Raw genomic sequence first — 24,584 nt, 5'->3', positions numbered from 1 at the left:
AAAGACTCTGGTCCATTGTGTAACTAAAACTAGCTCAGCTCACCAAGGAAGTGAGTGGGAGAAATGAGTTGGGAAGGGAGGCGAGAGCCCAATCCAGGTCACATCACAGCTTTCATTTCCTTCAGGGTTATTTCAGCAGGGAACAGCTAGATCTAGGGATATCTCCCCAGGATACAGAACTTTCAGCTCTAAAACCATGAGGGCTGGTCTCCCTAACCCTGTTAGTAGGGTAGACTGCTCTTTAGCTGCTGCTGCCAAGTCGCTTCAGTCGTGTCCGACTCTGTGCAACCCCAGAGACGGCAGCCCACCAGACTTCCCCGCCCCTGGGATTCTCCAGGCAAGAACACTGGAGTGGGTTGCCATTTCCTTCTCCAGCTCTTTAGCTCTTTAGCTGAACCACAGCAATTGAAACTAGAAACAGAGCAGGATTTTCCACACCAACATAAAATTAGCTTTCACTATTTTTTATAAAAGTGTTGATATGAAAGGTACTGCATTTTGTTCACATTTGTTTGTATAAAGTTAGTATTTCCAAATCAAGTTCTTTTCCCCGACTTTATCACAAATTATGCTTTTGTCAACAAGAGATAAGTTAACTTGATGGTTAAGAGCACAGATTCTGGGTCAAAGCACCTGGATTGGTATCCAGGTTGCATCCCTTACTAGCTGTTGCCTTTTTTTCTGGGCCTCAGTTTGCTTGTCTATAAAATGGGATTAAGATAGTGCCTGCCTCATAGAATGTTGTGAGGATTAAATGAATTATAGAGAATGCTTGGAATAGTGTTGTGCAGAAAAAGTACTCTGCAAGGGTGCACTAGTATTATAATTATCTTCCCCTGGGTCAGGTCAAGTTTTCTTCAGATGAAGTCATAGTGCAGCCTAAGAGTGAACACACATTTGTCAGATAAGATAGGTTCAGGGGCTTTCCCGGTGGTCCAGTGGTTAAGAATCCACCTGTCAATGCAGAGAACACAGTTTAAATCCCTGGTATGGGATGATCCCACATGCCTGGGTGTAACTAAGGCCCTGGGCCACAACAACTGAGCCCATGCTCTAGAGCCCATGAGCCTCAACTACTGAAGCCTGTGCACCTAGAGCCTGTGCTCTGCAGCAGGAGAAGCCACTGTAATGGGAAGCTTGAACACCGCAACTAGAGAGTAGCTCCAGCTCACCTCAACCAGAGAAAGCCCTCAGGCAGCAGCAGTGAAGAACTGGCGCAGCGGAAAACATATAAATAAATATTAATTAAAAAAACAGGTTCAGAATTTTGTCTTCTGTGACCCAGATAGGGAACACAAAGTCATCATTCTAATATACTGGTATTGTTATTATCTTTACTTTACAGATGGGGAAACTGAGTCTTCGTAGAAGTTACATGACTTGCCCAAGGCCTCACAGCTCAGATACAGCCAGGATTGCAGAGCCCCATTTGTTGCTCCACCAACACCTACTTTTCAGTCTACCCTTAAGGATGATGGGCTATCCCATCAAGAGATACGGTTTAGGAAAACACAATATATAGATATAGACATCACACACAGAATGGAATATTACTCAGCCATAAAAAATGAAATATTGCCATTTGCAGCAGCATTGATGAACCTAGAGAATATTATACTTGGTGAAGGAAGTCAGATATTATACGGTATCACTTATATGTGGAATCTAAAAAATAGTACAAATGAATCTATATACAAAACAGAAACAGATACAGACACAGAAAACAGGCTTACAGTTATGAAAAGGGAAGGTGAGGGAAGGGATAAATTAGGAATATGGGATTAACAGATATGAACTACAATGCCTAAAATAGATAAGCAACAAGGACTTAAACATAGGGAAATATATTCAATATCTTGCAATAACTTATAATGGAAGATAATCTGAAGATTATCTTCAGAAATATATGAAAAATATATATAACTGAATCACTTTGCTATCTGCCTGAAACTAACACATTATTGTAAACCAACTATACTTCAGTGTTTTTAAAAATGTAAATAAAAATAATTATGGGCTACAAAGCATGTTATCTTTTGTCTTATAAACTCTAATATCCATTCTGACATTTGGGCAAAGATCTTTTTAAAATTTGCTATTGCAGGGCTTCCCTGGTGGCTCAATGGTAAAGATCTGCCTGCCAATGCAAGAGACACGGGTTTGATCCCTGATCCAAGAAAATCCCACATGCTGAGGAGCAACTTAGCCTGAGCACCACAACTATTGAGCCTGTGCTCTAGAGTCCAGGAGTCACATCTACTGAGCCCACAGTCCACAACTACTGAAGCCCACACAGTGCCCACGCCCCACAGCATGAGAAGCCAGCACAGTGAGAAGTCTGTGCATCACAATGAGAGTAGCATTGTGAAGAGCAGCCCTCACTCTCCGCAGCTAGAGAAAAGCTTGCATGGCAACGAAGATCCTGCACAGCCAGAAATAAATAAGAAAAATAAATAAATAAAATTATTAAAAAATAAAATAACATTTGGTATAACAATAACCTCTACTGAGATATCATTTACATCTAAGATACACCCATTTTAACTGTATAGTTTAAGGAGTTTCAACCAATGTATTCACCCCCACCACAATCAAGATACTAAACATTTCCATTTCCTCTATAAAGTTCCTTCTTGCTTCTTTCTAGTCAATCCTCCGCCTCTAAGCCAGTTCCCAAGCAAACTGAACAGTTTTCTGTTGATAAAGTTTTATTTTTGCCTATTATAATTTTAAATAAACAGAATCAGGCTCTGTCTACTGTCTTATGTCTGACCTCTTAAAACTCAGCATGCTTTTGAGATTTATTCATGCTGTTGTATGTAAGGGTTGTTGTTATTTAGTAACTAAGTCGTGTCTGATTCTTTTGGATTGTAGCCCTCCAGGCTCCTCTGTCCATGAGATTTTCCAGGCAAGAATACTAAAGTGGGTTGCCATTTCTTTCTCCAGGGGATCTTCCTGACCCAGGGATGGAACATGCATCTCCTGAACTTCAGGCTGCTTCTTTACCACTGAGCTACTAGGGAAGCCCCGTGTGTAAGGATAATTTTTTCTTTTTTAATTCTGAATAGTATTGAATGGATGTACTACTACTTGTGTATTCTCTTATTGATAGACATTTGAGTTGTTTCCAGTTTGGGGCTATTATGAATAAAGCTGCTATAAACATTTGGTCCAAATCTTTAAGTGGGTATATATTTTCTTTCTCTCAGGTAAATACCCACGTATGGAAGTGCTGAGTCATAAAGTCAGTGCATGGCTAGGAACCGTTGCACCATTTTACATTCTCACCAGCAATGAGTTCCAGTTGCTTCACAGCCTCACAACACTACATATTAGTGGTCTTTTTGAACAATTTGGATTTTACTGTTTTTGTTGTGTTATTATTTTTATTCTTAATACAAAGATCTCATTATTTTTAAGTTTGAAACAGTTTCTGCAAGAGGACGTGTGGGTGAATACATAGACATACGTAGTGTGATGGTAGGCATGTAAATACACATTTATGTGTCAAGCCATGCATTAATACAGCAGACTCTTCTCAAGTGCTTACAGTGTATCAGGTCTTATGACCTAAAAGATTGGAGGCAGGATGAGGACTGGTTGTTAGATTTTATTTGGTTTCACATAATCAGAGAAGGCTTCCTGGCTGAGGCATCTTCTAAAATGTATCCTAGACTAAGGGATAGATAAGAAGCATAGAAACCAGCTTGGAGGCAGTCACGTGAAAACCATTATTCCCTGGGAGCTGTCCCTACGTGTCTCCAAACGGACTGTGAGAAAGGTTTGGGTTTCAGAGAACCACAGACTGTTAAGAGATACTCTAGTTCTACCTTCACCATTTACAGTTGAGGAAATGAGAGGCGTTCAGAGGGGCCAGGAGACTCGTCCAGCAGCATCTGACTGAGTTAGGTTCCACATTCTGAGAAGAAGAGCTTCTGGAGAAACAGCGCGGGAGGGTGGTGGTAGGAACAGCAACAGCCAGCCTGGGAGTGGCGCCTGGCAAGGTGGTGCTGGGACAAAGCATCTACCTCCCCCCTAAGACTCCCAAACTCCCTAAAAATGAATAAAACTATAGGTGCCTGCGTGCTAAGTCGCTTCAGTAGTGTCTGACTCTTTGCGACCTTACGGGCTGCAGCCCACCAGGCTCCTCTGTCCTCTTACTCTCCAGGCAAGAATACTGAAGTGGGTTGCCATGTCCTCCTCCAGGGGATCTTCCTGACCCAGGGATCAAACCCGTATCTGTTATGTCTCCTGCATTGGCAGGCAGGTTCTTTACTACTAGTGCCACCTGGGAAGCCCCCAAACTATAGGTACTGACAACCAAAACTCTTCACCTTAAGACCAAGCAGCTGCAGAGAATGCCATTTCTAGTACACTGTGAATACTGACATTTAAATAAAACTCTGACCTCACTCTTTTACATACGCACATTGGAAACTAAAATACCGAACTCGTTTGATATCCTACCACATCCATTTAAAATAATGTGGGGGGCACTCTCCCATCCCCCTTCTGATGTCTATGTCAGAAGCTTCTCTGTCCCTTTTTCACTTTAATAAAACTCTGCAACACACACACACACACAAGAATAATGTAAACAAGCTCCACTTTAACAGTTGGAAAATTTATGTTATTCATTTTCTCTTTCAATATTTCAGTCTTCCTCCCATGTATGTTATGATTGGAAGTTTTATTGGTATTGTATCCTAACTGGGTGTAATTAGTATATATATGTTTTTTAACATTATGTTATATATCTTGTGACTGTGAGGCTCTAAGTCTACTTGTTTTCTTTTAAATTTGAATTAAATTATCATTACAATCATTCAACATCAAAGCACAAATATATTACACATTTTGATAAAGTTATACATGAAAAGTAAAATTATACTAGAAATACATCTTTTGATGAAATGCATCAGGCTTTTTGGGGGTTCGTTTTCAATTAGGTTATGTATTCATGGATAGAATGCTTGAACGTGACAAAATTCATCATCAGTTCTCTTACTGTTTTGCTTTGTTTAATGTAAATGCAGAGAAGCCTTGTTTACACACATCTCCGTTCACAATAGTTATTTATTATTTTTGGCTGTGTCGGGTCTGAGTTGCAGCACGCGGGCTCTTCGTAGAGGTGTACGCACTTCTCTCTAGGTGCCCGGCCTCAGTGGTTGAGGCACAGGGGCTTAGTTGCCTCACAGCATGTGAGAGGTTAGGTCCCTGACCCAGGATTGAACCCATGTCCACGGCATTAGAAGGCAGATTCTTCACCATCGGACCACCAGGAAAGTCCTATTCACTGTTTTCTTGTCTTTATTCTCTTTGTGGGAGAACCAACAATTCCAGAGGTCTCTCTTCTGGGCTCCCTGCAGGTTTTTTAAGCTCTGAAGCAATGCACCAAGGGATGGGGTTTCTGTTTCGCCATCTAGGTGGGTGTGTGGTGTGCTTTTCTTCTGAAGAGTCAGGAGCAGCAGAGGTGGAAGGGGACGTGACCTTGCTCCCAGGCACCTTCTCTCCTGCTGGTCACTTTTAGCCACAGATGCTCTGGGCACTGATTCTCATAAAATGACTTGGTGTGGTCTCCTTGGGAGAGACTTCCATACCCCATAAGGACCTGTGAACCCCAGTTTGAGGACTGCTGACCTAGGATGCCTTCATTTCCCACTTAGACAGTTGGGAAAAAATTTACCAACAATTCAAATATATGATTAAAATAAAAAGTTAAATTTATAAATAAATTCATAAATCTCCCATGTGAAAGAATTCCAAACCATTTGTATAATACTTAACCCCCAAGGAAGCAAAAATCTCCACTCGTTAGGTGTAGGCTGTGTATAGTGACTTCCATTCAAAGGGTACAGTCTAGAAAGGAGGATAAAAGCAGCTGCACAGTGGAGAAACCTGGCAAACCTCAGTCAGGGATCAATATCAACATCAACAGTGATAAGCAATGTTGATGGTATGCACCCTTGATATGAGGTGATGATAATGCGCCTTTACCTTTTAAAACTCAACAAATTCAGTCTAATCATGAAAAAAAGATAACAGACAAATTCCAATAGAGAGCATTCTACCTGCCCAGTGTTCCTCAAAATTGTCAAGGTCACCTAAAACAAGGAAAGTCAGAAAAAACTGCCACAGTCAAGAGTAGCCTAAGGAGAAATGATAACTGAATATAAGGTCAGGGACTTTCCTAGTGGTCCATTGGCTAAGACTCTGTGCTCCCAATGCTGGGGACCTGAGTTTGATCCCTGGTTGGGGAACTAGATCCCACAAGCCACAGCTAAAAGATCCTGCATGATGCAACAAGGATCGAAGATTCTGAATGCAACAATTAAGACTCAGCACAGGGAGGTGGGTGGGAGGTTCAAGAGGGAGGGGACATAGGCATACCTATGGCTGATTCATGTTGATGTTTGGCAGAAACCAGCACAATATTGTAAAGCAATTATCCTCCAATTAAAAAAAATAAAGGCAAAGGAGCAGATAAGTGGGTAGATGAGGCAATGGATCTTATATAAATCCTCTCCTGCTTCTTTCTTCTCAGGAAGACAGGACACAGATTTATTAGCTGAGAGTTAGGAGGAGGGGAAAGTTTTGAATGGTGTCAAGGAAGACAGAAAGATGTGAAATAGTTACCTAAGAAAGTAGGTCAAAGATCAGAGTAGGGAAATGCCACAGAATCCTGGGGCAGGACTGAGAGCCCCCATGGAGTCAAGAGTCATCTCCTGGCTGCGCATCTGAACACTGTGGTGAAGAGGGGGATGTCCACTGGGGTTCAGACTAAACAGGAGAGAAGTGGGCAGTAATTTTAAAGTCAGATAATTCATAAAGATTAAAGATAAAGAAGGAAACAGGTCCACAGTTCAAATATGAAAAGTGCCTGGAATCTTAAAGACAATTAGATGTAACTGAAACATATTCTTAGAAATAAAACCAGATAATTTTAGAGCTTAAAAATTACCCTAGTGAAAAAAAAGACCCAACACAGCCAAATAAATAAAAACAAACATTAAAAAAATCATTATAAGATAAATGCAAGGTCATCTGCCAAATGGGGTCCTGGAACAGAAAGGTTATTTGGTTAAACACTAAGGAAATCTGAATAAAGTATGGATTTCAGTGAATAAGAATATATCAATATTGGTTCACTAATTTTAACACAGAACACTGCAAGGTAGATTTTTCTCCTTTAACAAATGTAGAAACTAAAGCATGAGAAAACTCATTCATGCAATTGTTTAATAAATATTTATTAGTGAGTTAGGGAATGTCCAAAAGGTGCTGGGTCTCTTAGAGTAAATGCCCTTCAGGGGCCTCAAATGCAATCATCCAGATTGAGCTCAATCATGTGACCTCTGCCCCACCCCAACCCAGCTCGTCCTCCTCCCAGACAAAGTTGTCACTGGACCATGTGCTAGGTCTCCTAGCAGCCGTCCTGCATGCTTCCTTGCCGGCTTTCTTCCCCCCCAGCCAGTGCCTAACTTGACACTAAGCCCAGTGGCCCTTCCTCAGAAATGTCTTCCCAGTCTACTCTCTCTTTTCCAGGCTGGGCCGTCTCCACTTCTCTGTTTCTGCTTCAGAGCTCATCCTCTCTGATATGGACTCCACCCAAGCCACCACCCATCTTTCCAGAACCCACATCAGGTGGTTTCATCCCCAGCCAAAACCTTCTGATGGCCCATCCAATAGCTTTCACAATCTGGCCACCACCAGTCCCATTTCACCCACTGCCCTACTCCCAGTGCTCCTCAGCCACCCCCCACCTCCCCCACCTCCCCCACCTCCCCCACCTCCCCACCAGCATCACTATTTACAGGTCTTTGCAGACCCAAAGCTGCTGCTTTCCCTTTTTGGCCCTTGGAAATCACACATGCACTTCAAGTCTTAGCTCAGATTCACTGGTTTTCATATATGAATCCTCTCTCTCCCCGGCCCAGCAGTCAGCCCTTACCTGTTTCATGGCAACAACTACCGTATTTCTTAATATTTATTTATTTGGTTGTACCACGTCTTAGTAGCAGCATGCAGGATCTTTTAGTTGAGGCATAAGAACTCTTAGCTGTAGAATGTGCGATCTACTTCCCTGACGAGGGATCGAACCTGGGCCCCCTGCATCAGAAGCTCTGTGTCTTAGCCACTAGACCACCAGGGAAGTTTCCCACAGGGGTTTTTTGGGTAGAAGTGAGTGGATCTGCATCTCCAGCTGTAAGTTCCCTAAGGCATTTCTGTATTCAGATGCTCAGAAGTATTTGAGATATTCCCCATAATCAGCATCCGTTACATCAAAACCAAATGCCCATGCTTCATAAATAGGTGGCTGCTGCTGCTGCTGCTAAGTCGCTTCAGTCGCGTCCGACTCTGCGCGACCCCATAGATGGCAGCCCACCAGGCTCCCCTGTCCCTGGGATTCTCCAGGCAAGAACACTGGAGTGGGTTGCCATTTCCTTCTCCAATGCATGAAAGTGAAAAGTGAAAGTGAAGTCGCTCAGTCTGTGTCTGATTCTTTGCGACCCCATGGACTGCAGCCTACCAGGCTCCTCTGTCCATGGGATTTTCTAGGCAAGAGTACTGGAGTGGGGTGAAATAGGCGGCAGTAGAGGTCAATACAAGGAAATCCATAGCAGTTCTGAGGGAGACATTGTGATGCAGGGAGACTTCATGGAGGAGGTGGACTTGAGAGACTCTCAGGTTAAAGCCACATTTAGAGTTTATTGAGCACATGCTCTACGTTGAACATTGTGCTATCACAATGAGCTTTCACCTAGATCACCTCATTTACTCTTCCACATAGACCTACTAGGTATCATTATACCTATTTCTGTAGATGAGAAGATCAACGCTAAGAGCATCAAATGTACACAGTGTCACAGCTACCAAGTGACTAGGCATGAATAAGAAGGCTGGTCTCTGACTCTTACTCCAAAGTCCAGCCTAAGGTTGAAGACCCAGTATGCGGGGGGGAAAACTGCTGTAATCAGCTCAACAGGGAGTAGTATTGAGTGTGTAGGCCCACTTAGGCTCCACCCCATACATCCCAGAGAGCAGTGGAACTGAGAGGGAGGCTCTGGGGACAGTGAGGTGGCTGGAAGAGCTCTGTTTCCCTGAGACACCAGCTCCATGCCGGGCGTACACTCTCCCTGCACAGTCCAGACCTGAGGATTCAGCTGTGTCACCCTCCCCTCAGCTTGTTCTGGGGTCATGGACGGTGCGGTGGTAAACTCTTAAGCATTTGCTTGCATTTGAATATTGCTTCCTGGTTTCCTCACTTGCTGGCCACATGACCTTGGACAAAATGCTCCACCATGCTGAATTTCAGTTTTCGCTTTCCTAACATGGGGAAAAGAGCAGTACCTATTTTATATCATTAGTGTGAGGTAAGATGAAATAACACCGAATATTAGGAACTTAGTGTGGTTTTTGGCGCATCTGTAGGAAATGTACCTTTTCTGGTTATTTGACCTTCGTCTGGACCTATGTGTGTTTATCAAAATGCAGCCGGCAGGTGATCTGGGGTGGAGCCTTACATAGGAGTAGCTTCGGGGCTGGGATCACTTTTCTCCCAGCGGAAACCTCCCTACTTCGTAGCTTGGGCACCTTCCCTCCTGGGACCTAACCTGCTGCTCAGCACCCCTGGCGGCGTAGCCACGTCGCAGCCGCAGGTTTCAGGTGGGAGAGGCCGGCCCAGGAGCTCTGGGAAGTTATTTAATATGTTGGACCGCGAAGCAGTCAGGGACACTCCAGGCCCAGAGAACCTTCAGTGAGGGCCGATGAGGGTCCAGTCCTCTGTGCCTACTAGGAAAGTTAAGCTAGAGAAGCATAACCACACCATGTACGTTGTACATCTGGAAGTTTTTGAGAACAAAGAGGGCACTCTTAGTCATTAATACAGGGCTGTGGGTTAAAGCCAGGACATTGGTAATCCTGCCTAGAGTCTTCCACTTTAGCAAGGTAGCAAGGCCCATGACCCCAAAGAAAGGAAGAGATTCTTTCTGGGTTGCCCCGGCAGGTGGAAGAGGGAAAACCAAGAGCAGTTGCACCCAAATCCTCACTGTTTCATTGCTCTGGACTCCCCATCCGCCTCCAACATCCCTCATCCCTTGTTCCAGCCAGGCTTTTCAGGCACTTGTGCTTCAACAGCGCTGTGGCCATGTCCCTTGTACATGTCTGGAGGGCAGATTTTTTCTGTTCTGTTCTGTGTGGTGTCCCCAGAGCCAGGAACAGAGTGTATGTGTGTGTGTGTGTTCACTTGCTTGCTTGCATGCTCATTTGCGGAATGAGTGCGCTGCTGAACAAATCATAAATTGCTTTTCTAGCATTAATTAGGGCTTCTCTGGTGGCTCAGACCGGAAAGAAAAACACCAATACAGTATACTAGCACATATATATGGAATTTAGAAAGATGGTAACAATAACCCTGTGTACGAGACAGCAAAAGAGACACTGATGTATAGAACAGTCTTATGAACTCTGTGGGAGAGGGAGAGGGTGGGAAGATTTGGGAGAATGGCACTGAAGCATGTATAATATCATGTATGAAACGAGTCGCCAGTCCAGGTTCGATGCACGATACTGGATGCTTGGGGCTGGTGCACTGGGACGACCCAGAGGGATGGTATGGGGAGGGAGGAGGGAAGAGGGTTCAGGATGGGGAACACATGTATACCTGTGGCGGATTCATTTTGATATTTGGCAAAACTAACACAATATTGTAAAGTTTAAAAATTAAAAAAAAAAAAAAAAAGAATCCGCCTGCAATGCAGGAGACCTGGGTTTAATCCCTGGGTTGGGAAGATCCCCTGGAGAAAGGAACAGCTATACCCACTCAAGTGTTCTGGCCTGGAGAATTCCCTGGACAGAGGAGATTGACAGGCTACAGTCCACGGGGTCACAAAGAGTAGGACAAGAGTGACTTTCACTTCACAATCAGCATTAACTACCTATTTATGGGCCCATCGCCCCTCTGGATTATGATCTTCCAGGACGGTTGTTGTACTTATCTCTGTGACCCCAGCACCTAACTCAAGGCCAGACAGAGAATAAGTGCTCAACACGGAGGAGCCACTACGAACCAGAGAAAGAGACTGGATAGCACATAGCTTCCTATTGGCCGAGCCACCATCTCTGCCACTTTCTGGAAACTGGTGGGTCCCTGGATGTGGGAGAAGAGAGCCCAGGACCGCTTGCCTGTGCCGTGTGAAGGCAGGATTTAGGTGGCGTTTAGATTGAAGAAAGGAATGTTCTCCTGGGGACCTAGTGTGTGTGTTAGTCGCTTAGTCGTGTCCGACTCTTTGCGACCTCATGGACTGCAGCCCTCCAGGCTCCTCTGTCCATGGAATTCTCCAGGCAAGGGTACTGGAGTGGGTAGTCTTTTCCTTCACTGGGGACCTAGGGCAACGGACTATTTTTAAATGTGCGAGCGGGAGCTGACCAGAGAGGTTGAGTGGTCTTCTGCCGGAGGGAAGCCTGGGCGTGAAAAATGCTGGGGACCTTCTCAGAGGCTGAGGCTGGATTGCGCTGGGCGGGTCTGGGAAGGCGACTGAGAAAGCCAGGATTGCCTCCTGGTGTCAAAGTCTAGAACTGCAGCAGAGTCCAGGAGGGTGGGGCTTGTGTTCAGCGGGGCCCGTCCACCACCTAGGGGCTTCCTTGGTAGCTCAGTCGGTAAAGAAACTGCCTGCAGTGCAGGAGACCTGGGTTCAATCCCTGGGTCAGGAAGACCCCTGGAGAAGGAAATGGCAACCCACTCCAGTATCCTTGCCTGGAGAATCCCATGGACAGAGGAGCCTGGCGGGCTACATACAGTCCATGGGGTCACAAGAGTCGAACACGGTTTAGTGACTAAACCACCACCACCAGCTCGGACTCTCCGCAGCAGAGAACGGAGAACTCCGCTGGAGAGCCAGCTAGGCCATATCCCCGCCCGTCCGCCACCCGACCCCGCCCCTACCACCATCCGGCCCCGCCCACCGCAGCCCTCACTGCACCTCCCAAGGGCCGGCTCCGCGACGTTCCTGCGCCAGCAAACGTGGGCCTCTGAGAACCCGGAAGTTACGTTATAGGCGTGCGTCCCAGGGGCGGGAGTCAGCTGAGCTGCTCGGGCGACGTTGGGATCACCTGAGATCGGCTAAGGGGAACCGGTGCTCTCTTGGGGGCGTGAGTTGGGTGCAGGACTGCGTCAAATAAAGGAGGCGGGCTCTCTGATCTTCTCGCTCTATAAGGCGAGAGTGAAAAGATTCTTAGGATTTTAAAGAGGAGGAGTTGGCGGTGGCGGATTGCCAGGATCTGTCAGATTCCTGTCGAGGCTGGGGAGTCGCAGCTTCCAATCCGGGGAGACGGGGATCCCTGGGGGGAGCCCTGTTGTAATCCCTGGGACGGAGGACCCAGAGGCCGGGCACCATGGCGTCTATCCTGGATGAATACGAGGACTCCCTGTCCCGCTCGACCGTCTTGCAGCCCGGCTGCCCCAGCGTGGGCATCCCCCACTCGGGTAAGGGAAGTGAAGGCGCCGCTGCACCTCTCGGCTGTCCTGGCATCTGCATGGGAGGAGCGGAGCAGGTGGCTCCAGGAGCTCGGGTTCACCTCCTGGACCTGCAGTCTGGATTTAGGCCCTTAGTTCTCCTCAGGTTCTTATGGCCTCTAGGCGGTGGATGGTCGAAGTTTCTAAGAGCAGCAAGCACAGCCGCGTGATCTAGGCCATGCCACTAGAGTCCTTCTAAGAGGGAACTGGGACTCGGATAAGGAAGTGACTTGCTTAGAGGGCAGCAGTTGGGAAAACTGAGAATAGGTTCAGATGAGAATAGGCTTCATCTGATTCAGTGTTTTTCCCATCAGTCCCCTTGTGGAGGTAAGAGAAAGAATGAGTAAAGAACTGGTGAAAGGGGAGTGTTGTAGTGGAAGGAGGGATGAGCCTAGAGGGAACTCTGTCACTGAACAGGGGAAAATGAAGTATCTTAAGCTTTTGGTAGAGCTGTTTGCAGCTGGATGGTGAGGGGAAGTTTTTGTAGAAAGTAGTACAGAGTTGGCAGAGGCATCTGAAGTGCTGGAATATTTTGAGTAGTGATAGAGAAATGAAAGTAAAGGCTAGAGAGAAAGTACCAGCAGTTTGTTAACCAACTGATTGGAAGGGTTTCTCAGGGATCCCTCTGCCCTCATTCTTCTGGAGATTCATTGAGAGCATTATTGCATGGGCAGGGAGGAGGGAAGAAAGTGGAACTAGACGACTTTAGTTGAGCTCGGATTGCTTGACCAAAGACTGATAAGGGAGAACACTCAAACTTTACCTCATTACCACCAGGAGCAGGTACATAGTGGTTTAATAGCGTCCCAAGGGTTCAAAGAATCAACCCCTTACTGCTTTCAGAGGTGTGGGAAGAGCCCAGAACCTATAATGTAGCGTAGGACTAATGTAGAGGTGATTAGTAAAGTGCTTGATATATTGATATTTAAAGTGTCACTAACCAACATCCTGGGGTAGGAATATGTTAGAAGAAGGTGGAGAGGAGCAATCTGCCTCTTCTTGCCCTTCCTCTGTTTCATAGTTAACCTTTCTTTTGCTTCTTGCCTAGGATATGTGAATGCCCAGCTAGAGAAGGAAGCGCCCATCTTCACGAAGCAGCGCATTGACTTTACCCCTTCCGAGCGCATCACCAGTCTTGTCGTCTCCTGCAATCAGCTCTGCATGAGCCTTGGCAAGGATACACTACTCCGGTAAATGAAGACCCAGAAGGTTTACAAGTGTAGGAAGTGGATTGGTGGTATTTTGGAACTGTTGATTGACCAGGCCTTTCTTCCATTCTGGGCAGGTGAAACAGTGATTTGGGATTTGGGGGAAATATCCTATCCTTTGCAGAGAGAACTGATGTAGTGCAGTAGACCTGGACTCAGAGCTCAGCTCTGCCACTTACAGCAATGGAATCTTGAGCAAGTCACCTGGTCTCTCTGAACACGTCCCTTCATCTGTTACAGACTCTGTGTGTGTGTTTAGTCACCAAGTCATGTCCAACTCTTTGTGACCCCATGGACTGTAGCCCACCAGGCTTCTCTGTCCATGAGATTTCCCAGGCAAAAATACTAGAGTAGGTTGCTATTTCCTTCTCCAAGGGATTTTCTCAACCTAGGGATTGAGCCCCTGTCTCCTGTATTGCGGGCAAATTCTTTACCACTGGGCCACCAAGGAAGCCCATTATAGACAGTACCAACCCACAAAGTTAGTCATGTAGATAAGTGGAACTGTCTAGAGTCCTGAAATAAATTCACTATAAGTAGAAATAAAATATCTCAATAAAACTGGAAATATCTCAAGTAAATGGAAATACATGACAAAAGGTGTTAGCAAAATTTTTTTATCTATTCAGAATAACCATCTGAGATGAAACAGAGCTAAATCTCTGTATCACAAAAATGAATTCTAAGTAGAATAATTATTTAAATATAAAAAAATAAGCAGTGTGAATATTAAAGAATATTTAATAAATTTCTGTGCCCTTGGGCTTAAGGGAGACCTTACTCAAGCTAGAAAATCAAGAATCCACAAAGGAAAAGGTAGATTTGACTATGTAATTTCTGTTATGACAGAATAAAAATAGAAAAGCATATGAGGCATGTCAGGACAAAAGACAGTGGGAAAATAATGTTTTTCCATATATGACTAAAGATTTACATTCCTGTTCCTTAAAAAACCCTTTGAAATTAATAAGAAAAAGTTCAGTAGAAGAGGAAAGGTAAACAATATAAACAAGCAGTTTACAGAAGAGGAACTCCAAATTTCCAGTAAACATCTGAAAATAGTTTAAACCTGTGGGAAATGCACATTAAAATAACAGTAAGGGACTTCCCTGGTGGTCCGGTGATTAAGGCTCTGTGCTTCCAATGCAGGGGACGTGGGTTCAATCCTTGATTGGGGAACTAAGATCCCTCATGTTGTGCGGTATGGCCAAAAAATTGAAAAAACAAAACAAAACAAAACAACTAAGATACTATTATTTTTAACCTGTAAGATTAGCAAGAGTTTAAAATGGCAATGTATGATGCTGGTGAAGATATAGAGAGATGAACTTATATATTGCTGGAAAGAGTATAAATTGCCACCACCTTTTGGAAAAGTAATGTCTGTTAAACTTTAAAATATCTGTGACATTTCCTGGCAGTCCCACTTTGGGGAATTCAAGTAATAGAAAGAAAACTATGAGTTTGAAAGGTATATATACAAGGATGTTGATTGCAGCCATGTTTCTGGTAGGAAAAAACTAGACCCAAGCTGAATGCCCATCAGTAGGAAAATGATTAAGTTATGATTCGGGCATAAAAGGAAATATTACGCAGTTATTAAAACAATGAGAGCTGTATCTGTTGACCCAGTGGAATGTTCATGATATCATTGAGAAAAGTAAGGTATAAATTATAAAAACAGTGATAAAATAACTTTATGTTGTGAACATGGAGAAAGACGTTAATATCACTTTTTTCTGCTGGGAATAACAGGAATTTGGAAGGAAAGTCATTAACTTTTTCTTCGTACATACTTACTTTTTGTTTTTAAATTTGATTGTGTGGGGTCTTAGTTGTGGCACATGGGATCTTCAATGCGGGTCTCAGGCTCAGTTGCCCTGAGGTTTGTGGGATATTAGTTCCCTGACCAGGGATCAAACTCGCATTCCCTGCATTGCAAGGTGGATTCTTAACCACTGGACCACCAGGGAAGTTCCCCTTCATACAATTTTGCATTGATTCTTTGGTTAGAATGAGCATATCATTTGAAAAGGTTTTAATAAGGGAAATACCTTAAATAGGGAATAACCTTAAGGAAATACCCATCAAGATTACTGTGAAGATTAATTGAGGTCATACTAGCTCAAGCTCTTAGCATGCTGCTGGGTATCTAGAAAGTGCTCAATAACCATTAGCTACTATTTGTGGTTCCCTTTTTACCCCAGCATTCTGGGATGTCCCTGCCCATCCTGGAGGCACTGGGGGTGTGTTGAGCAGAAGCAAAATACTTCTGCTTAGTGATTTCTCAAAATGAAGTAGATTCTCAGAGCTGAGGGTTCTGAAGGAGGACCCCATATGTGTTTCAGAGTTCCCTTGGGATTGTATTCATAATTTTATGTGTCTGTAGATTTCAAGGAGGAAAGGTTGTTGTGCCTTTCATCTGATTATAAAGAGGTCTGCTGCTGCTGCTGCTGCTGCTAAGTCGCTGTAGTTGTGTCTGACTCTGTGCGACCCCATAGACGTACCCCACCAGGCTCCCCCGTCCCTGGGATTCTCCAGGCAAGAACACTGGAGTGGGTTGCCATTTCCTTCTCCAATGCATGAAATTGAAAAGTGAAAGTGAAGTCGCTTAGTCGTGTCTGATTCTTAGTGACCCCATGGACTTTAGCCAACAAGGCTCCTCCATCCATGGGATTTTCCAGGCAAAGTACTGGAGTGGGGTGCCAGTGCCTTCTCCATAAAGAGGTCTGTGATTCAAAAAAAGGCTCTGCCCTCCTCTGGAGTCATGCTCTGACTCTTGTCTTGACAGCATTGACTTGGGCAAAGCAAATGAACCCAACCACATGGAGCTGGGGCGCAAGGATGATGCCAAAGTTCACAAGATGTTCCTGGACCCCACTGGTGAGTGGTGCTAGAGTTCTGAGGTGGGGGTGGGGACTTTTGAGGGCAGGTCACTGCCGGGGTGGGTGGGACCTGAGGGTGGGAAAGGCAGCATCCTCTAGGGTGCCATGCTTTGCCCTCCTCCAGGTTCTCATCTGCTGATCGCTCTGAGCAGCACTGAGGTCCTCTATGTGAATCGTAATGGACAGAAGGTTCGGCCCCTGGCACGCTGGAAGGGGCAGCTGGTGGAGAGTGTGGGCTGGAATAAGGCCCTGGGCACTGAGAGCAGCACGGGTCCCATCCTGGTTGGCACCGCCCAAGGGCAGATCTTTGAAGCAGAGCTTTCGGCCAGCGAGGGTGGGCTTTTTGGCCCTGCCCCGGATCTCTACTTCCGTCCATTGTACGTGCTAAATGAAGAAGGGGGCCCAGCACCTGTGTGCTCCCTTGAGGCTGAGCGGGGCCCTGAAGGGCGCGGTTTTGTCATCGCCACCACTCGGCAGCGCCTCTTCCAGTTCATAGGCCGAGTGGCGGAGGGAGCTGAGGCCCAGGGTTTCTCGGGGCTCTTTGCTGCCTATGCTGACCACCCACCCCCATTCCGTGAGTTCCCCAGCAGTCTGGGCTACAGCGAGCTGGCCTTCTACACCCCCAAGTTGCGCTCTGCACCCCGGGCCTTCGCCTGGATGATGGGAGATGGCGTGTTGTATGGATCGTTGGACTGCGGGCGTCCAGACTCCCTGCTGAGTGAGGAACGGGTCTGGGAGTACCCAGAGGGGGTGGGTCCCGGGGCCAGCCCACCCCTGGCCATTGTCCTGACCCAGTTCCACTTCCTGCTGCTGCTGGCAGACCGGGTGGAGGCAGTGTGCACGCTGACGGGACAGGTGGTGCTGCGGGACCACTTCCTGGAGAAGTTTGGGCCGCTGAAGCACATGGTGAAGGACTCCTCCACGGGTCACCTGTGGGCCCACACCGAGCGGGCTGTCTTCCGCTACCACGTACAGCGGGAGGCACGGGATGTCTGGCGCACCTACCTAGACATGAACCGCTTCGACCTGGCCAAGGAGTATTGTCGAGAGCGGCCTGACTGCCTGGACACAGTCCTGGCCCGGGAGGCTGACTTCTGCTTCCGCCAGCGTCGCTACCTGGAGAGCGCTCGCTGCTATGCCCTGACTCAGAGCTACTTTGAAGAGATTGCCCTTAAGTTCTTGGAGGCCCGACAGGAGGAGGCGCTGGCCGAGTTCCTGCAGCGAAAACTGGCCAGTTTGAAGCCTGCCGAACGAACCCAGGCAACCCTGCTGACCGCGTGGCTGACGGAGCTCTACTTGAGCCGGCTCGGGGCCCTGCAGGGTGACCCCGACGCCCTGAACCTCTACCGGGAAACCCGTGAGCGCTTCCGCTCCTTCCTCAGCAGCCCTCGCCACAAGGAGTGGCTCTTTGCCAGCCGGGCCTCCATCCACGAGCTGTTGGCCAGCCACGGGGACACGGAGCACATGGTGTATTTTGCTGTGATCATGCAGGACTACGAGCGCGTGGTGGCTTACCACTGCCAGCATGAGGCCTACGAGGAGGCCTTGGCCGTGCTGGCCCGCCACCGTGATCCCCAGCTCTTCTACAAGTTTTCACCCATCCTTATCCGTCACATCCCTCGCCAGCTGGTGGACGCCTGGATTGAGATGGGCAGCCGGCTGGATGCCCGGCAGCTCATCCCTGCCCTGGTGAACTATAGCCAAGGTGGCGAGGCCCAGCAGGTGAGCCAAGCCATCCGCTACATGGAGTTCTGCGTGAATGTGCTGGGCGAGACCGAGCAGGCTATTCACAATTACCTGCTGTCGCTCTATGCCCGGGGCCAGCCAGCCTCACTGCTGGCCTACCTGGAGCAGGCCGGGGCCAGCCCACATCGCGTGCATTATGATCTCAAGTATGCGCTGCGGCTCTGTGCTGAACACGGCCACCACCGTGCTTGTGTCCACGTCTACAAGGTCCTGGAGCTGTATGAGGAGGCTGTGGACCTGGCCCTGCAGGTGAGCCGGTGATCCTTGACCCCATATGGGAGAGAGGACTAGAAAGCAAGACATGCTGAAAGTTGGGGGGGTTGGACCGTGGCTAAGGGGTGCTGGCCTCTCGCAGAGGAGCTGTTGTATAGAGGTGAAGAACACGACTCAGAAGTCAGGGTTTGAATTCTGGCTCTGTCTCGTACTAGGCTGTGTGACCTCAGACTGGTTTCTGAACCTCTTTTTGCCTCAGGTTATTCAGCTGCAAAATGGGGTTAATATAATAAGCACTTCCCTCACAGGTGAGTTCTGCATACATGCTAGCCACAATTGCAGAATGGGAAGATGCTGAGTTGCATTGCTCAGATCATGAATTATCACCTATTTAGTATTATAGAAAGTGCTATTTAAAATTTGAGGGAATTTCCTAGTGGTCCAGTGGTTAGGACTGTGCATTTTCACTGCCAAGGGCGCAGGTTCAATCCCTGGTCAGGGAACTAATATCCTGCCAACCATGCATTGCAGTCAAAAGAAAAAAAAAAAATCAATTCCTGGGTTTGAATCCAAGACTTACTGAATCAGAATGTCTGGGTGAGGGCCCAAAAATCTGTATTTTGGGTATTTCCTGAGGTGATTTTTAACTTCACTAATATTGCAGGCCCACCATTAATAAGTAGCATTTGCATAGCTCTGACAGGGACAGGCCCGTTACTGACAGGCCTTCCTGTTTCAGGTTCCTTCCTGTTTCATTAGCCCCTATTTCAGCTCCCAGAAGCCCGATCTTTCTCGTTGCCAGGAGTGCTGGGCATCTGTTCTCTTGGGCATCTGTCTTTCCCACAGACTCTGCCCTGAGTGGGGAGGGGACTTGACCCTAACACTCTCAGCTTCCCCACAGGTGGATGTGGACCTGGCCAAGCAGTGTGCTGACCTGCCTGAGGAAGACGAGGAGCTGCGCAAGAAGCTGTGGCTAAAGATTGCGCGGCACGTGGTGCAGGAGGAGGAAGATGTACAGACGGCCATGGCCTGCCTGGCCAGCTGCCCCCTGCTCAAGATTGAAGATGTGCTGCCTTTCTTTCCTGACTTCGTCACCATTGACCACTTCAAGGAGGCCATCTGCAGCTCACTGAAGGCCTACAACCACCACATCCAAGAGCTACAGCGAGAGATGGAAGAGGCCACAGCCAGTGCCCAGCGCATCCGGAGAGACCTGCAGGAGCTGCGGGGCCGCTATGGCACCGTAGAGCCCCAGGACAAATGTGCCACCTGCGACTTTCCCCTGCTCAACCGCCCCTTTTACCTCTTCCTCTGTGGCCACATGTTCCATGCTGACTGCCTGCTGCAGGCTGTGCGGCCTGGCCTGCCGGCCTACAAGCAGGCCCGGCTCGAGGAGCTGCAGCGAAAGCTAGGGGCTGCTCCACCCCCTGCCAAGGGCTCTGCCCGGGCTAAGGAGGCTGAGGGGGGCACTGCTGCTGGGGGGCCCAGCCGGGAACAGCTCAAGGCTGACCTGGATGAACTTGTGGCCGCTGAGTGCGTGTACTGTGGGGAGCTGATGATCCGCTCTATTGACCGGCCCTTCATCGACCCCCAGCGCTACGAGGAGGAGCACCTCAGTTGGTTGTAGGAAGATGTCAACCCCGATAGGCGGGCAGGCAGTTGAGGGGCTGTCCCTTCTTGGGAAAGCCACAGCATTATCTGTGCTCAATCTCCTGGAGGCTGCTGGGCTGGGACGGTGGTGGGGGGACTGCAACTATCCCTGTTGCCCTCGGGTATCAGCTGATGCTTTCTGCCAGCTGCCTGTGCTGGTCTTCAGAGCTGCCTCAGAGCTGCTGTTTTGCCCAGGCCATAAGCCTGCTTCCCAGTAGAGGGCCATAGCCTGGAGAAGTCAGAATTGTGACCCCATCACTATCCCCATGCGTGTAACAGCTCTTTTCCTTTTCACTCTCCACACACCTGTTCTCCTGGAGCATTACCTCCTATCCTAGCCTTCCCTTTCACTGTGGCTTGTCTCTCTCAGAAGCGCTCTCTTCTGTCTGCCTCTCGGTCCCACAGGTGAAAAGGCCAGCCCCCCAAGCCCTGGGCATGGGTTGCGGTGAGAGGTGGGGCTGATGGTGGGCCTGCCCTTGTGCACACACTGTCTGGGGCTCCAGTGTGAGGGGTGCTCTGGGGCAGAGAGCCTCCTGGAGGACAGTGGGAGATGGTGATGAGGTGGAGAGCATTAAACTGTCTGCATTGCCCTGGTACTCTGGAGTTGGTGCCTTTGTGTTGATGCTGGGGAGAGCAGTGTGTGAGTGATCTCCAAGACGGGCTGGGGTGCCACAGGAAGCTGCCAAGGCCCTGTATACTTTCAAGCCTTGGCCCTTTTTCCTCCTGGAGATGTGACAGGATGATTTTTTGATTCTTTGCCTTCATTCTGTTCTTTCTGACTCCAAGCTTGGGTTGGGCTTTAAGGCCTACCCTCCCAAGTCTGGGCTTCCCTGGTAACTCAGCTGGTAAAGAATCCACCTGCAATGCAGGAGATCCCAGTTCGATTCCTAGGTCAGGAAGATCTCCTGGAGAAAGGATAGGCTACCCACTCTAGTATTCATGGGCTTCCCTGCTGGCTCAGATGGTAAAGAATCTGCCTGCAATGCGGGAGACCTGGGTTCGATCCCTGGGTCGGGAAGATCCCCTGGAGGAGGGCATGGCAACCCACTCCAGTATTCTTGCCTGGAGAATCCCATGGACAGAGGAGCCTGGCGGGCTACACACCTTGGGGTTGCAAAGAGTCTCAACTGAGCAACTCAGCACAGCACTCCCAAGTCTAGGAGTAGGGTCTGTTCTTCCCCTTGGCCAGCAGATGGTGCTGCTCCCCACAGAACTCTCCACACTCAGGCAGCTGGGGGCGCTGACTTCTCAAGTCTTGGTCTGTTCTCTCCCTGGTTGTCCCAGGAGTTTTCTGCTAATCTCAATGCCTAATCATAAATCTAAGCCCCTCATTCTTCCTACCTCCCCTGGCTCATGTTAGATTTTGTTAGAATTTGCTTGCCTGTCTCTTCACCAGCCTGGAACCCTGCCTTCTCAACTTCTGCCCAATTTTGATACTGCCCTACAATCGATGTTTGTTTCATTGTTTTCATGGAGTCTTAACCACTGGACCACCAGGGAAGTCCCTTAACCGTAATGCAGAGGTCCACCATGGAGGTGAGGCTGCTGCTGCTGCCATCCATAGCATTTGGCAGATATGTTTTCTCCCTATCTAGCTCCTATGACCTACCCATCCCCCCCAACTTATACTTCTTTAGTTGTGGCTTGAGGCTAAGCCCTAGGAAGTCCTGAAGCAGGGCCTTCCTGTGACATCAGCTGAGCACCCTTTGCTCCATGGACTAGCGTTCACAGTCCACTGCCCAGCTTTATGGGTGTGGTCAGTCAGCTGCCCAGACTGAGACGAAATAACTAGTGAGTGTTCCTGGAATCAGGCTGGGGTCAAGTCACCTGGCTAGTGATGGCAGGCTTCTCTCTCTTGCCCGGGCAGCCTAATCCTCTCCCAAGACATTTATCCTCTGCAGTTCTGGGAGAATCTTGTCCTGCTGATTTCTTCCCCAACCACTAGAACAACAGGGTTTGTTCATGGCCCCTGCCAAGGGATAGGGCCAGAAGCTGTCCATCTTTGATGAGCCTCAGACTCTCCATCTTCCCCCTGAAACAAGAATGGAAACAAAGGGGACCCTACCCATCCTAATCCTGTTCGCTTTCCAGTGCCCCAGGAAGATTTGGGGGGCCTCCTGCTCCCTTCCTCTCCATGTGGCCTAAGGCTCCCCTCACACCTAGACATGACCAGTCCAGGGCTCAGGGTAATGCTCCCCACTGTCTGCTAGGTAAATCTTGGCCTGGTCACTTGCTTACTTGGAACAGCTTGAGGCTTCTGTTTTTGCACATAATGTGTGCCTAATAACATGTTAGTTAAGCAAAGGCTGCCCTACTGTTCCCTCCTCCCAGAAGACTTGGCTAAGACAACCTGGGACACCCCTGCCCCTTCTGTCCTTTCTTAAGCCTGCCCATCTGGTCCTAGGCTGCTTCCTCTTTCCTGGAAAAAGGCCCCAATCTTCTCTGGCACCAACAGAATGGGGTTCCGTTGAGTCAGGGCAACGGGAAGCCACGGCTCTTAGATCCCTGGAAACCAAGCAAGGCCTGGAGTGGAGGGAAGAGAGAAGGCCCTCGGGGCCTTGGCCCTAAGCCTGGGGGAAGGACCAAGAGGGGGTGGGGTGGGGTGGGGGAGCAGCTGCGTGGGCAGGGGCCAAGATGAATGAGCTGCTTCTGGAGCGGTCACTGGAAATAGGAGGAGTGGCCACAGTCAGTGACGCTGGGATCAGGGCAGGAGGCCTGTAAACAAGGAAGCCACCTGGGGGAGATGCAGGGCGGCCACTGGTCCTGGGGAGCAGGTGCTTCCTGAGGCCCGCCCTTGAGAGGGCCCTTGTGGGGGGGCTGCGGGGGGCGCCTGGCTGAGTCAGCAGCGGGCACTAGGGGGCGCTGTCTACTGGCTTCCCTAACCCACCAGCTCCTTTCCTCTGCCCCAGGGGGAGTGGCCCCGAGGGTGTGCCCGCCCCATGTCTGAGGCTCGGCCGACTGCCCACCGCCCTTCTCCTGGCCAAAGCCAACCCTGGCAGGGAGGGCGCAGGGCTCAGAGCCCGGACAGCCCGGGAGTGAGTTCATTCCCCAGGGACCACCGCCTCCCAGCAGTTCCTGCTCAGCCCCCTCTTGCCCCGCTGCGCCCAACTCGTGTCGCAGGCGGGACACCCTAACCCCATTGGTTGGGAGGGGGCCACCAGGCTCCAGGCTGCCCTTGGCGCTGCCCCCCTGGCGCCAGGGAAACAAAAGGTTAGGGGGCCCAGAGGGAGTTATCTGGCCCCACTACTAACACCGGGAGAGGGGGCAGGGAAGGGGGCCAAGAGGGGCACACCTCCTCCTCACTCCCTCAACTCTGCAGATTCTTCGAGACACTTTCACAGGCGGAAATTCCCAGAGGTCAGAGGAGGGAAACGGTTAATTCCTTTTATTCAATGGGTCCCCCCTGCTCGCCTCCCCCCAACTTCCTCCCTCCACTTCCCGCCCCCCCCTGTGTGAACAGGAAGTGGAGAGGAAAAGGCTTTGAGCAGTGCAGCTGGGAGCAGGAGGCAGGGAGTGGGCGGCAGGCTTAGTGCCAGCCCTGCCCCTCACGGTTACTTGCTGGAGGGCCAGACCCACTGTGGTCTGGGAAAGAACCTGCAGTCCCGCGGGCGGGTGGCAGCAGAGCCGGGAAACAGCCTTGAGTGCGAGCGCCCTTCCCTCAGCCTGCTTCCAGGTCAGAGGCTGTTGCACCGAGGGTGCAAAGCGTCCTCGGCCGAGACCCAGCTGCCCTTGCCACTGCAGCCCCACCCCCACTGCAGGCTGGGCATCCCGAGGCTGGCAGGCATCTCTTCAGGCAGCCGCCGGTCCTGGCACCGGCTCCAGCCACTCAGCCCCTTGGCCCTGCCAGTTCTTTGAAGCTCATGCAGCGCTTCCTGTTTGGGGCAGGCGATGCCAGGGCCCCTCCCCCACCATTGTTCTGTAGAGACCATAGGTCCATCTGTTGCCCCATGGTGGGGCCCCTAGGCAGTGCCACAGGGGAGCAGCCCCACAAAGGACCCTGCTGGCAAGCTTTGCTTACATGGAGTGAGGCTGGGCCCTGCAGCAGGTTGAGGGTGAATGGTGGTCAGAGGCAGGGCCAGGATGAGCAGTGGGACAGAAGGAGAATGCTAGATAGTTCTAGGGCCACCCTCTGCTTCCTCCTTCACCTAGAGCATGGAGACTACACATGCTGGGAGCTATGCATGCTGAAGCCACCAGGAGAGGGACACCATTCTTACGCCCAGCTTCCAAAATGGAAAACGGAGGCACAGGGACAACTCTGTCTAGGGCTGGCCCATAAAGGAGCACCAAGTAGGGTCCTTCTTTCAAGGTGATTAGCCTTGCCCACTGAATGCCCTCTATTAGGGGCTTTCCTCTCTGTGAGCAGCT

General features: G+C 49.1%; 1 protein-coding gene across 2 annotated transcripts; it reads left to right on the top strand.

The window, feature by feature from the left end:
- Positions 1-12,093: 12,093 nt before the first annotated feature.
- On the top strand, positions 12,094-20,812 carry VPS18 (VPS18 core subunit of CORVET and HOPS complexes). 2 transcript variants are annotated; one of them, XM_086321860.1, is made up of 5 exons: positions 12,094-12,484; positions 13,563-13,704; positions 16,514-16,605; positions 16,732-18,602; positions 19,468-20,812. In XM_086321860.1, exons 1-5 carry the CDS (start codon positions 12,394-12,396, stop codon positions 20,191-20,193), a joined length of 2,922 nt encoding a protein of 973 aa, XP_086177986.1. In that variant the 5' UTR covers positions 12,094-12,393; the 3' UTR covers positions 20,194-20,812. The 2 variants fall into 2 exon arrangements, with proteins under 2 accessions (XP_086177986.1, XP_086177987.1); XM_086321861.1 differs by having other exon boundaries at positions 13,563-13,799.
- Positions 20,813-24,584: the final 3,772 nt, after the last annotated feature.

This window comes from Bos grunniens, chromosome 10 (genome assembly GCF_055505025.1).
Source record: "Bos grunniens cultivar Pamir isolate PY7600 chromosome 10, Bosgru_T2T1.0, whole genome shotgun sequence".
In the NCBI taxonomy this organism is placed as follows: Eukaryota; Metazoa; Chordata; class Mammalia; order Artiodactyla; family Bovidae; genus Bos; species Bos grunniens.
This window is presented reverse-complemented; position numbering and strand designations above follow the sequence as displayed.